The 13,935-nt window shown below is 40.7% G+C and overlaps 1 protein-coding gene across 1 annotated transcript in view; it reads left to right on the top strand.

The window, feature by feature from the left end:
• LOC309361673 (inter-alpha-trypsin inhibitor heavy chain H3-like) overlaps positions 1-13,739 on the top strand; it is a gene marked incomplete at its 5' end in the record, with an annotated part of 69,272 nt that extends 55,533 nt beyond the window's left edge. The window contains 11 exons of the mRNA XM_081896747.1: positions 338-519; positions 3,113-3,298; positions 3,894-4,033; positions 5,270-5,513; positions 6,717-6,722; positions 8,379-8,589; positions 9,750-9,863; positions 10,691-10,898; positions 11,417-11,589; positions 12,933-13,044; positions 13,141-13,739. Of these exons, the coding sequence (XP_081752873.1) occupies positions 338-519; positions 3,113-3,298; positions 3,894-4,033; positions 5,270-5,513; positions 6,717-6,722; positions 8,379-8,589; positions 9,750-9,863; positions 10,691-10,898; positions 11,417-11,589; positions 12,933-13,044; positions 13,141-13,270 (1,706 nt within the window). The 3' untranslated portion in view covers positions 13,271-13,739. The remainder of the gene's footprint in view (positions 1-337; positions 520-3,112; positions 3,299-3,893; positions 4,034-5,269; positions 5,514-6,716; positions 6,723-8,378; positions 8,590-9,749; positions 9,864-10,690; positions 10,899-11,416; positions 11,590-12,932; positions 13,045-13,140) is intronic.
• Positions 13,740-13,935: the final 196 nt, after the last annotated feature.

The raw sequence follows: 13,935 nt of genomic DNA, 5'->3' as shown, positions 1-13,935 counted from the left end.
TGGTGTATGGGCACATTTAGTTGCTCATTGTTATCTATACAAGTTCTGTGATGTATTATAAAAATAGTAATTCAGTGTATAGATCATGTGAGTTGGCAAGAAGTACGTTTATTAAACATAGTCACATGGTTTCTATAAGTGGCCACCTTGAATTCCTCTACAAGATGAATGATCCTGCTGAATGTGTTCTAAACTTTTTTCCTATTTGGGAAGAGAAAAACATTAATACTGGTATCTCAGAAACAAGTATAACAGGATTTTTGTTGCTTTTTTCTATAAATATGTGTAACCATGAGAAACCTATTCAACATTAATTATTGTCTGTGTTTTCATACAGGAGTGAGTAGCATCCAAGAAATTTTACTCAGAACCAAAAATGCAACTCAAGGGAAATTCCCCATATATAATCTTGGTTTTGGTTATGACCTTGACTATGGCTTTTTAGAAAAGTTGGCCACGGAGAACAATGGAGTGGCTCGTCGTATCTATGAAGATTCTGATTCAGCCCTACAGTTACAGGTAAAATATGATAACATTAGGTGACAATTGATTATTATTTTTTAAAGGTTAAAACAGATAAGCTACTGTTATTTTCAGAATGAAGACTCATCCACTTTAGTACCTCAGCATGGTATTGTTACACACCACCCCAATCTCCACAAATGGTACAAGATTCCAGGGGTTTCAGGAATATTTAACCAGGGTCTGTGTTCCCTTTTGGGACAATGAGGCACAGCAGATACTGTGGTGTCTTTATCTAGACATGTGTACAACCTATGTCACGACTGAGCCAGCCCAGCCAGCTTTCAGTGGAGGAAGTAGGCAGGAAGAAACAGGATTAACTAACAGAAGAGAGGAGCCTAGCTGAGGGCCAACTTCCCCACTCTCAGGAATGCAGGTCTGTCTTCTCAGGAAGAAGTTGGAGGGGATCCAATGAGCCCACAGAGTCACCGCTGGGGGAGGGTGTGGGATAGGAGGCGGAAGCAGAAACGTAAGGGACAGAAATCCCATTTAAGTTGGAGGAAGGGGAGGGACTCAGCAGAAGAGTCATTGTAATTCATGAGGGTGGCAGCTGGGTTAATGCTGTCTGGCATTATCTGTGTACTTGATCAATAAATCATTCTCTCTACTTAACTATGCTTCCTGTGTTGTCGAGCTGGAGGCTGGATTCCTGCATTAAGAATGAAAGATGGCAGAGCATTCAGAGCATCCTATGAGGGTCTGGCTTCCCCTAGATTTAAAGGACAGCAAAAAAAACCACCCACTGTGTCCCTTAGTTCTATCCTGCCATCCCCATCTCACATGGAGTTCTGCCCTTCCTTCTCCCTCTCACAGCTAACTGACTCCCAGGACCACCCCACAACCTACGTCATTCAAAGTTGAAACCCTAAACCTGGTCTTTGCCTCTGCCCACTAGCACCCCAGCAAATAAGGGCTCCCACTTCTCTTTACCTGGCAGTATTGCCCTCTGATGGTTTCCTTGATGGGTGATCCCTGGCCTTTGTCGACTGCTACTGACCCATCCAGCTAGACTGGTGATTGGGAGTGGCCGCCGAGACCACATAACACTGGTCCTGAAAGATCTACATGGCTCCCAGTACGGTTCCGGGCACAATTCAAAGTGTTGGTGCTGACCTTTAAAGCCCTAAATGGCCTCGGCCCAGTTTACCTGAAGGAGCATCTCTATTCCCACCGTTCAGCCCAGACACTGAGGTCCAGCTCTGAGGGCCTTCTGGCTGTTCCCTCACTGCAAGAAGTGAGGTTGCAGGGAACCAGGCAGAGGGCCTTCTTGGTGATGGCGCCCACCCTGTGGAGCGCCCTCCCACCAGATGTCAAGGAAATAAACAGCTATCTGACTTTTAGAATACATCTGAAGGCAGCCCTGTTTAGGGAAGTTTTTAATGTTTGAAGTTTTATTGTTTAATATTCTGTTGGAAGCAGCCCAGAGTGGTTGGGGAAACCCAGCCAGATGGGTGGGGTATAAATAAGATATTATTATTATTATTATTATTATTATTATTATTATTATTATTATTTATTCCCAGCTGGCTTGGCTCATTACTCATTACCGGGGGGTTCCGTGTTTGGCAAAATTTAATCAAACCTTGATTAATTCAAACTTTTACTAAATCCAGAAATTATGAGGAGTCTGCACCGCCCCCCGCCCCCCGGCAAATTCATAACAGTATTGCTAAAACAACAACAACCCTGCTCTGCTTTGCTCAGCCCTATAGAAAGGGGCCAAACAGGAGAATAACTGTCCCTAATCTGCCCTAGCAAGGCCACCTCTCCTCAACTCTTCCTGTTCATAAGGATAAAAGCAAAATTCAGCTAGAATGTTAGGAACAACATGTGCTTTGGAATACCAAGAATATAATGTTGTGTATTTCCTTCGATTCAGTAGAGATTTTTAAGCAGAGAGAGGGTGGTTGCCTAAGAGGGATGCTGTAGTGCCTGTTTGAAGAACCTTTGGCCCTCCAGATGTTGCTGAACTACAGTTTCCTTCATCCCTGGTCTTTGGCTATGCTGGTTGAGGCTGATGGGACTTGTAGGCCAGCAACATCTGGAGGGCCAAAGGCTACCCAGACCTGCTATAGTGGATTGAGCTAGATGACCATTGAGATTCCAGCTGATTCCACATTTTATGGTTTTATGGCCTTTGTTCAGCATGCAGAGGTGAAATTCTCCTACTTCTAATGTGCAGAGATTGATCAGTAGCAATCTTGTACTGGAGAGCTTGCCTTGTTCTGTGTTTGGATTTCTTTATCATTTTGCTTTTCCTCCAAGGAAATTAAAGCAGCATTTTGGCCTTATAGCAAAACCCTCACAAGTCTATGAGTCAGATTAAGTCTACAGTAAATTTGTTTATTTTTATATAAGAGCATTTTAAACATTTCCTTCATCAATAAGTAATCTCAAAGTGGGGCACAATAAACAAAGCAGATACTATTCTGAAGCAGGCACAAAACATTTGATGGACCAAGATCACCAGGAGATAATTTTATTATCTACATGTTTGTATATGTATATATGCATTCTTTTTCTCTTTACAAAAATATGCACTGAAACTAGGCTGTGTTTAAGTGTTGGTTTATTTATTTTTATTTTCTAGGACTTTTATAATGAGGTGGCCAATCCATTACTTACAGAAGTAGAGTTTAAGTACCCTGAAAATGCCATCTCTGACTTGACTCAAAATAATTTTAAGCACTATTATGCTGGTTCTGAAATTGTTGTGGCTGGACGTATTATAGACAATGACCTAAACAGTATTACTGCAGAGGTGAAAGCTCATGGGGTAAGTGTCTTGTTAGGTCTGGCAATTATAACGTGTGTGTGTGGTTAAACTTTCTTTCCTGGCAGCGCTTGCCATTTTAAAAGGTAGGACTATAGCTCTGTAGATAAAATTAGGAGCTTCTTGCTGTTTGTGAGTTCATGTTTGCTTGTGTGTGTGAGAAAGATGATTGTTTCTGATCCTGTAGTTTCCTATGATTCCCATTATGCCTACCCCATACCCATTCCTGACCAACATGGAAATGAACTTGTCCAGAATTTTCACTCCGTGAGGCACTGCCGTTTAGATCCATATTTTTCAGCTTTCTGTCTGAAAACTTACCAAAACGAGAACCAAAGGCCACTTGGCTAACCAACTCCCATAGCTGCCTTCATGAACAGCCATTCCCCATAGATATTATGCAGAGGTATGAAATATTTAGAACCCAACCTTGCTTATTTTTCGCTTCCCTTCTTGCTGCTTTTTGTCTTTTGCCTTTTATTTGCAAGCTATTATTTTAAACTGTAAATTAACTTGGTTGCTTTGGAAAAAGGTAGTATACAGATGTTGCAAGCAAGCTAATGAATAAAATTAAGTATTTCTTTAAAATGCCTAACAGGCAGAACAAGATGTGACTTACGCTGAACAAGCAGATGTTGAAGAAACAGCTAAAGCTACTGAAGAACAGAAATACATATTTGGGGATTTTATTGAGAGACTTTGGGCTTATCTCACCATTCAACAGCTTCTGGAAAAACGGTATTGGGCGGTGCTTTCTGATGTCATGAATAAGATCAAAAATTTGGAGAAATATCCCATATCTAATTGAATAAAGCTAAAATCCAATGCAAAATTTCCTAGAGTGTGGACAATTGAACATGGTAGGACTGTACATCATAGGATTGTTCTGGAATTGCCCTCATTTTTTTTAGGAGGGCATTTGTCTTAAGTGGGATAAAAGCACCCTTCTAATGGATCAGTCTTGTGCACGGCTTTTTTTCAGCCGGAACTCAGTTCTGGCACCTCTCAGGTGGGCACCATTGCCATTATAAGCGAACAAGGGTGAGTTCCGACACCTATTTTTTCTATAAAAATAGCACTGGTCTTCTGCTTTGGGAAGGCATTTCAAGTACAGTGAACCTTAAACCCTAAATCTAGCTCATCAGTTTCAGCCATTCCCCGTAGCCGAAAACTCAGATGCTTGTGACACAGAGAGGTCTCCTCACTTGATTAAAAGTCTTCCTTTTCCGAGGTGGGAGAAAAGAGAGTCTTGACCAACAAGCTACAATCCGATAAAAGATTGTAACCTACCCTATATATCCAATGTTCTCTTGAAGCCGTTGGAATTGTGTTCTCTTTCAACTGTACTACTGTGCATATTTCAAAATGGAGTTTGCCCTAATTAATGCCATGTAATCATCTTACGTGGCAGTTCCCTAAAACAAAGGACTCTGCCTTCTCTGTTCTCCAACCTCAGCTGATGCTTTCAAATATATTCCCTTTTTTTGGCCCACCACATTTTTCAAAATTGTTGCCAGAGTTGGGTGCAGGATTTGCACTTTCAGCTGCTGCGCATAACAAAGGCCCTCTGTCTCTAGCAGAGATTTATTGCAGAAGCAGTGTGAATGCAGACACCCTTGATCATTTCTAGAACTATATCTTATTTCCCATCAAGGAACAAATACTTCTATGCAGTTATGCTGCATTTAAAACACAGAGGTTCTGTTTTTAGCTATTATGATGGTCAATAGCCATACTACATGGAGTACTCTAATTCTTTTTTAACCATCTGTGTCATTGACTGCAACACTGAGGTGGCTCATGTGTGGCCCTCCTAATGTTTTGGACCACAACTCCCAAAATCCCTGGCTGTGCTAGATGGGGCTGATGGGAGTTGGAGTCCCAGCGACATCTGGAGGGCCCCAGGCTAGCCACTTCTGATGTAATACAGCATATGGGGGCAACCAATTTACTTGATGCTGTCCTTTCATCCAGCAATGTAGCAACGGGAGACGAAAAGACTAATCTGACTGCTGAAATCTTGGACATGTCTCTGAAATACAAGTTTGTGACTCCTTTAACATCGATGGTAGTTACAAAGCCAGAAGACACCGTGAATGAGACTGCAATTGCTGACAAGCCTCTGGAAGGTAGAGATATATTATACCGTATTTATTTTATTTTACCCGGGGGGGTTGTGATCCTGACTCCCAATTTCATTGTTGAAGGTGAAGATAAAGTTTGAAAAGTACATGGCACTGCAGTGTAGATTTTATTCACTACAAAAATAGCAAATTGACTTGTTTTTCCAAAGGAAAGAGATTTGTAAGTCCACACACACACAAATTAAAGTTTCCTGGCCAATAACTGGCATTGGAAAGAATATCAGCAGTATTTCTGCTGATACCCAGAAAAGAAAAGTTAAGACTGGTGTTGGTATTTGACTAGGTTCTGATGTGGAAGATCTGTCTTCACACCTTGTTTGAAAGCAGAGTAGAAGAAGTGACAAAGAACCTGTGGCAACAATCTGAGATTACATCTGGTTTCATTAAGTAGCTGGTGATTGGGTGACATGACTCCTCACATTCAGAACAGCTGTATGTATAGAACATATCTATCCTAGGTGAATAACTATAAAATATTGGGTTGCATCCAGCTGGTTCACTCCTGCTGGCAGAAGGCTCTTGAGATTTCCATAAGTGCAGATGGGGAGGTGCCTTCCTCACCACCCCCTAGCTATGACCCTGTTAGGAACCCCCGCTTGGATTGACCATAGCGTGACTTCCGGCAGGCGGGCTGGAAGTATTTAATTGCCCCATGCCCAAGCCAATCCTCTTTCATCTGTATTCAATATATTGTGGCCTGTTTTGATCCAATATCAGTCTTTGTTTTCTTGGGGTTGGGGGCTAGGGAGCATGACGCCTGGGACTGTAAGTGGTTATTCCACAATCTTTTATATATCTTGGATGTATCCAGATTCTGTTGAGAACGTTCTACTGTTCGTTTGCTTTCAAAGTACTTCAGGGTGAGCCCACCCATGAGGTGGAGTGAGGCAGTTGCCTCAGGTGGCAGATCTGGCCTCTTTGTGCACTACTCGGAGCCTCATGCGCTTAGCAGCCTTTGCCGCCACCTTCTTCTCTGCTGCCTGCTCAGCTCCTTCTCCTCTATGGCCTCCTTTTACTCCCTTGCTGTGCCGGGGCTTCCTCAGGCTGCCTCCAATCACCTCAGACAGCGGCTGCAGAAGAGGTGGTGGTGGCAGCAGTGGTAGGGGGCACTGAGCAAAAGAAGGAGGAGGAGGCAGGTGAGGAGGGTGTATGTGGTATTTTCCGTTTTGTCTCAAGTGGCAAAATGTCCTAGGCTGAAGTAATCTATGTCAGAATGAATGTTTCTAAATGTTTAACTCTCTCTTTTCTTCTTCTTTTTCTTTTCATGTTGAAAACAGCTGATGGTAAGTTTTATTGCATTGATCGTTTTACTGTTAATTATTATTTTACTTTAATTATTGAGCAAGTGTATACTAAATAGCTATCATGTGGGGACCTTTGTCCCTGGCAGGGACAGATTTTACATAGTGTACCAAGTCATTTGTGTGTCATGCTGTTCGTTGCTTTGGATGCTTTGGTGATGGAAATAAAACTGCTCCGATTTCTCTGTAAGGATTTTAAGGAAAGTTTTTGGAATTAGTAGTCTAAACTGAGCACACATATGGTTAATATTGCTACTGCAATTTTAACTGTTAGTTATGTTTGTGATGTCAGATCTAGAACTCAGAAATAATAATAATAATAATAATAATAATAATAATAATAATAATAATGTGCAAATACAATAGCCAAATGATAACTGGGCTACTATATAGAAGCTGAACAGACGAATATAAGGTGTACACCGCTACAAAACTGTTAAAGGTACAGGAGCTATGCACTCCTTTGTATCTGTCCACCCTAAGGACAGAATGAATCCAATAACATTTTTTCATAGGTACAACTTTAACTGGACAGCAGTACATATCTATTATGGTCCATGCCACTCTGACACAATTTCCCCCATATTTATGTTTCATTTCCATGAGAATTTTTGAAAGAATTCTTCTTAAATACATATTTAAATGCTTGATGAAATACATTTTTAAATGTGCATTTCTCTAAAAACACATATAAAATACTTATTTTGCTCAAAATATGTATCTAAATGCATGTTTTCTCTCACAACACACATTTAAACATTTACTTTCATTCAGGATACATATTATATTGCACAGTTGACAAGTTTAAACTGCAAAAACTGTGTCACAACATTTAAAGAACTGCAAAACAAGGGTAGCTATCTTTTGATCTGCACATTGATCCAAAATGTCATTTCAGTATAGGAAGTCACGTAAACATTCCTATGTTCTGATAACCATTTAGAAGACAATTAGAGAAGATACCATAGGGAAAATAGGGTGTAATGTTTCAGAGCCCCAGAACATGAGCCCAGCAAGAGAGCAGTGTGCAGGGTGGGGACCAAAGGTTGGCAAGCTACCCCAGAAGGAGTAGGAAGTGTCTCCCACAAGAGGTACTACCCTTCCCCTAATACCCCATAGACTCCAAGAACTCCAGCTACCATTCAGAAATCTAGTAAGACCTGTATTTAACCAACTGCACATTACAAAGACTGACATCTGTGGTAGATAGGAACATAGATTTGGCTTTATACAACATCAGGCCTTCTAATTCAGTCTTGTCAACAACACTTGCTGGCACCAGCTCTCCTGGGTGGTATGCCACTAAGTTTTACTGAGAGTAAACCTGCTGAAATTAATGAACACTATTAAGCTATGTCCATTGATTTCAATCGGTCTACTCTGAGTAAAGCTTAGTAGAGTACCACCCAGATTTGCTCTGGAGGATTGGGGAAACTCCCACAACACATGGGTCCTGAGAGGGGGATGACCCCTCAGTGCATGAAATGGAATATTTACCATTGTGCTAGAATACAATCCATAATAATCTGTGTTTATTTTATTGCCTGTATCATGGTTATTTCACCTCTTTTGTTTATTCCGTAATAACAGCAACATTTTTTCAATGAAACTGTGAAGTAGCATAAGATTCATTGAACCTTTACTTTTGTCTGTTCTGATCAGGAACAGTATATAATCAAGTTATGTTTATTTAAAATTGGTATGAAAATTCATCTCTCTCTCTCTGACTCTCTCTGTATATATGCATTCTGTTTTGCCTCTAGTGTAACATTTTCTTATTTCTACACAGCATCACGTCCTGTTATTCCAGCATATAGTGCACCACAACACTATCACAGATATACCAGCGGTGAGTTTTGTTTTGAATTGTTACAGATAATGGATAGTGAGATCTGTGGTCTAAAACACTTAAGTTCTACAGTCTCCGCTACAGCATTCCATGTTGTGACCAATTTCCATCATAACACAGAGACATATCGGTAGTTCCCAGTTCAGATTTCATGATGAGCCAGGGTTTGAAGAGTTAGGAATGTTCTGGAAGGCTCCTGCTCTCCCTCTTCTCCTCTCGTATTCAAGTTTCCTTCTTTACTTTCCGGTTTTCTCTAACCTTGGTATGCCATGACATTCAAATTGGACAGCATTGCCATAAAGCCATAGTTTGGATAAAGGGCAGGATAGAAATTTAATAAATAAATAAAGTAGCAGCCCTGTTAGGCCCCCATAGGCATTAACGCTTGGGTCGTTATAGGCATCCAATATCATCCCTGCATACCCTGTACACTCATACACAATAGTTCATAATTCATGTAGTAATTGAATCAATAACTCTTAAATCATTATTACATCACATTAAAATCATTGTCAAATGCAACTCTCTTTCTTAAGCTATGACTATGTTGGGGGGTGTGTGAATGTGTTTGATCCCAATTAGTAAAGCTATTTTTGTGAGCATAGGTGGTTCTAGCATGCTTAAGGCAGAATTACATACTGTACTATGAAACAAGCAAGTGGTTCCTAACTCTCTGTTTGCCTCCTAACTCTAATTGGGGAGGAGCATTTGTCAGGGAGAATTGGCAGGCGGGAGAGGGTGGCGCCTAACCCTTTTAGAACTGCTTTATCCCTGCAAATCTCAACAATCCACTCCATACTCCTACTATTTCCCTTCTGCAAGGTTCTGAGGTTGGAAGTAAGACTAGTTGAGAGGAAAACAGCCTAGGAGGAGAATTTATTCAGGTTAGGCACCTGAATATCAGTTCATTTCTGCCCTACAAAGATTCTACCCCAGCCCCACCAATGTTCATGTTGAGGACCCACATTTGCTGCAGTAACATGTAGTTCCATCCAAACTTTCTAATGGATTGTGAACTTTTTCTGGAGCACAGCAAGGGCATTACAGGCAGAGATAATTTCTTTCCGCATTTCTGGACTCCTTCTGTATTCTTTAAATGTGAAATGAACTCGTGCTTTCAGAAAATGATCAGTGATCTAATTGTAAATATCCATTTGCAGTTGATGCAGATCCACACTTCATTATTGATGTGCCCCAAAAAGAAGATGCTCTTTGCTTTAACATTAATGAAGAGCCAGGCGTTGTGTTAAACCTAATCAGGGACCCAACTACAGGTAAGCTTTTATCACACATGCTGAGCGCCACTTGCCACTCTCTGAGTGCACAGCCTGCAGCCTTGAGCCCCATGTAGCTATGAAAGTCCTCAGTAACACCCTTGCATAAGGACATGGGCTGCTCCTCCTCACCTCTTGGTTGCTGTGCAGTCCCATCCAGCTGGTACCTACAGCTACCCACCCACCCTCACATACACACACACATGCACCAGCATTGTTTTCAGCCAGTGTGGTGTAGTGGTTAAGAGCGGTAGACTCGTAATCTGGAGAACTGAGTTCGCTCCTCCGCTCCTCCACATGCAGCTGCTGGGTGACTTTGGGCCAGTCACACTTCTTGAAGCCTCTCAGCCTCACTCACCTCACAGAGTGTTTGTTGTGGGAGAGGAAGGGAAAAGAGATTGTTAGCCACTTTGAGACTCCTTAGGGTAGTGATAAAGCGGGATATCAAATCCAAACTCCTCTTCTTCTACTTTCAAATAGCTAGATTCACTTGGAGCCTGTTATCTCTGTTTACACTACAAGAGGGAACCTGCAGGATCTGACAGATGCCTAAAGGTGGCTTGGGTGGGAAGTCAATAAGGCCAGGCTAGAATAAAAGGATCTTGGACAGGTTCAAACTGAGACTTTTCTCCAACAGCAATCTGGGGTTCAGCTAAGGCTTTTTATCCTGCCCCCTTCCAGAAAAGTGGAGTTCCTTAGAAAGGTAGTCCTCTGGCAGTTTTTTTTTATTGTATAATTAGTTGTCCATAGAAAACTGCCCTTTTAGCTACCAAGGTTTATTTTTCTGAAGAATTTTTATTTACTTATGCCCCTCCTTCTCTTTTTAGGTATTACTGTCAATGGGCAACTTATTGGCGAAAAGAAGAGCAGTAATGATGTAGGGTCAATACACAATACCTATATTGGAAGACTTGGGATTCTAAATACGCAGTTGAATGTAAAGCTTGAAATAACTCCTGAGAGTATCACTCTTCACAATGGCACAAAGCAAATGATGTTCACATGGCTTGATGAAGTCACCTTACTACATCCTAGGTAAAATTCACACACCAAGCATGTTTTAAAATATATATTTTTTCTTAAGCAAAGAAACACAGATAACAGAAGACGTAAAAGATAAGGAAGGACTGTAGCTCAGTGGCAAAGCATCTGCTTGGCATGCAGACTCAGGTTCAAGCCCCAGTATGTATGGGTAGGGCAGAGAATATCCTTGCCTAAAATCATGGAGAAATGCTGCCAGTCAGTGTTGACCAGCCTTTTTCAACCTCAGGTCCCTAGAAGTTATTAGACTACAACTCCCATCATTCCTTGCTAGCAAGACCAGTGGTCAGGGATGATGGGAGCTGTAGTCCATCAACATCTGAGGACCCAATGTTAAGAAAGGCTGATGTAGACAATACTGAGCTATATGGACCACAGGCCTGACTCAACACAAGGCAGCTTCCTATTCTTAAATACACTTCCCCAAAGTCTTTTATTCGAGTTGCTGTAGCGATTTGTGGTGTTAACCATTGAATGCACCTGTTCATACTGTATTTCTTTATCCAAACTAGTTTGACTTTGAAAATCATTCGGAAAAAGAGCCTGGAATTTTCAATGGGAGAAGGAGCAACATTTATAGTGGTTTTGCATCAGTCATGGAGCAAACATGCAGTACATCCGAATTTTCTAGGATTTTACACGTTGGATAGTCACAGGTTGTCTGAGCATACCCATGGTTTATTAGGTATGAATTTGTGAAATGACTGATATGCTGAACATGAAAAGCAATATTCGTTTTCCAGAAGTATGGAAACCTTATTTGAGTTGAAAACCTTTGGGCAAGGAGTAAACCACAATGTGCAAATATTTAAACAAAGGAGGAAAGTAACAAGTTTGATAGATGGGAGGGGGAGAAGGATGGGGAAAATAAGATATTTGCTTCTTAGTAAGTTCTGCTGAGCAAAATAAAGCACCCTTTTCAGTAAACTTAATAAGATTAGGCTGTATATTTGTTTGTTTTGAAGTTTGGAGCCTCTTATGTGGATGTAATGCAGCTTCTGAACGTTAAAAATGTAAACAGTGCAGTGTTTTTCCTTAATTTCCCCTCCTCTCAAGTGTCTTATAAGGATTGGACATTTTTGCCTTGCCATCATTTTGCAAGCTAGGAAACAAGAGCTTAAATGTGCATAATGACCAGGTTTTCCTATCATTATGCCATTCATAGTGATAATTACACAATTTTAGACCCTGGACATAATGGTCTGGAAGTGACTCTTTAAGATGTAATGTGTATTCTTTCACTTACTAGTAATTCAGTTCCACCATGGCTAGGGGCCTCCTACTCATTCTGCAGAGCGGGACCCTGGTCTTCTGCTTCCCGGTCCTGCCCTAACAGCACCACTGGACATCCATATATTTGGCCTCATTCCATGAAAAACATCCCAGTGGATACCTGTATCTCTTAACAGTCCATAATGTTACAGCTACCACAAGAGCAATTGTATTTGACCAGTCTACAAACGAAATAAAACTAAGAAAGATACCATGTTCCTAACTAGGGATGTTTGAGAAATTTGTTATTTGTAGATTCTGTTATAAACTGACCTGATCTGTAGCTCCAGCTCTAATGGAGACTGGAATTTAGTGAGGCATCAGCTTTCCTGCTTTCTGAATGTCCCTGACATGGTTCTCAATTTTGCATTTTTATTTTAACAAAATGAGTTTAAAAGTCCATGTTTTAAGAGATGTATTTAGGCAGCAATGCTATTCACATACTTTGGATGAATCAAGCTGCACTGTACTCAGTGGGACGTCTGAATAGATTTATAGGACCGCACTATAGATAGATCTGTCTATGCACTAGATATACAATGCATATTTTGAGAGAAAATGCATTTAAAAACACATATTTAAATACATTTTTGGTGCAGAATCTAGTATTACATTAAGTGCCATGAGGAACTACTATTTTAATTCCAGTTCTAGATGATTGTGAAAGAACAATTGCCTCAGCACCGCTGAAAGATCTTAGTGTGGAAACAACTCAAACCCATAGTGATAATTGCTATTGCTTTTTTTACCCTTTAGGGCAGTTTTTCCACCCAATTGACTTTAATATACTTGAGGTCCACCCTGGGTCTGATCCTCAGAAACCAGATGCTACAATGATTGTGAAAAATAACCAGCTGACAGTAACCAGGTAAACAGCAATTCGGGTATCTGAGAAATAGTATTTTGCCTGCATGAAGCTCTGGCTTTTAATTTTAATGCTATGTATTTTTTCTTTTATTTTTAGGGGATGGCAGAAAGATTACACAGAAGATGTAAAGCATGGTACAAATGTCCCTTGTTGGTTTATTCACAACAATGGAGAAGGTCTACTTGATGGCATATACACAGACTACATTGTTCCTAGCTTGTTTTAGAACAAGATATATTCATCTTTGGCTGCAGCACTTTGAAGTGACAGAATATTTCAATATTATACCACTAATTACCACCCCCACCCCAAAAATGTCACCACAGATCAAGGTTTTTTGTGATTCCTGCTTGCATACAATACAGGCACCCTACATTTCAACAAAATATTATCAGAAGTAGGATGTGTACTCTACAAAGCTAGGGGCTGCTGTTTTCTCTTATTAGTCGAGACTGCTTTGGTGGGTAGTACAATCATTTCTTTTATGAGCACTCATACTGATTTCTTCTCTTCATATTAAATGCAGCCATGATTTGCATCATTTAAATGTAGTGTTGATAGGAAGAAGTTCAAATCAAAGGTATCAAAGCACTTCGTTTTGTATAATCATTCCAACTGTGATTAAAATTTCAGTTTCAAGGCCATGATTCTTTTTGTGGAAAAGCGGCATACCATTAAAGCTATGAATGAATGAATGAATGTGTGTTTTCTCTAGCCTCTAGCTAGTATAACAGCTAGTATAAATGCTTGCAATCCCCTCTGCCAAAAATTGCTCCAGGAGGTTCCCCAACCCTCTGGAACAGACTCTGAAGGCGCACAGGGTGTTGGAGAGAAGGGGGAAAGATCTGTTGTACAAACGGAAATCTGTCGCACAAGTGGAATGGCAGTGTT

Source organism: Podarcis melisellensis, assembly GCF_964234715.1.
Source record: "Podarcis melisellensis genome assembly, chromosome: 2".
NCBI classification, from domain to species: domain Eukaryota; kingdom Metazoa; phylum Chordata; class Lepidosauria; order Squamata; family Lacertidae; genus Podarcis; species Podarcis melisellensis.
Note: the sequence above shows the minus strand (reverse complement) of the source record. Positions and strands in the feature narration are given on the sequence as shown.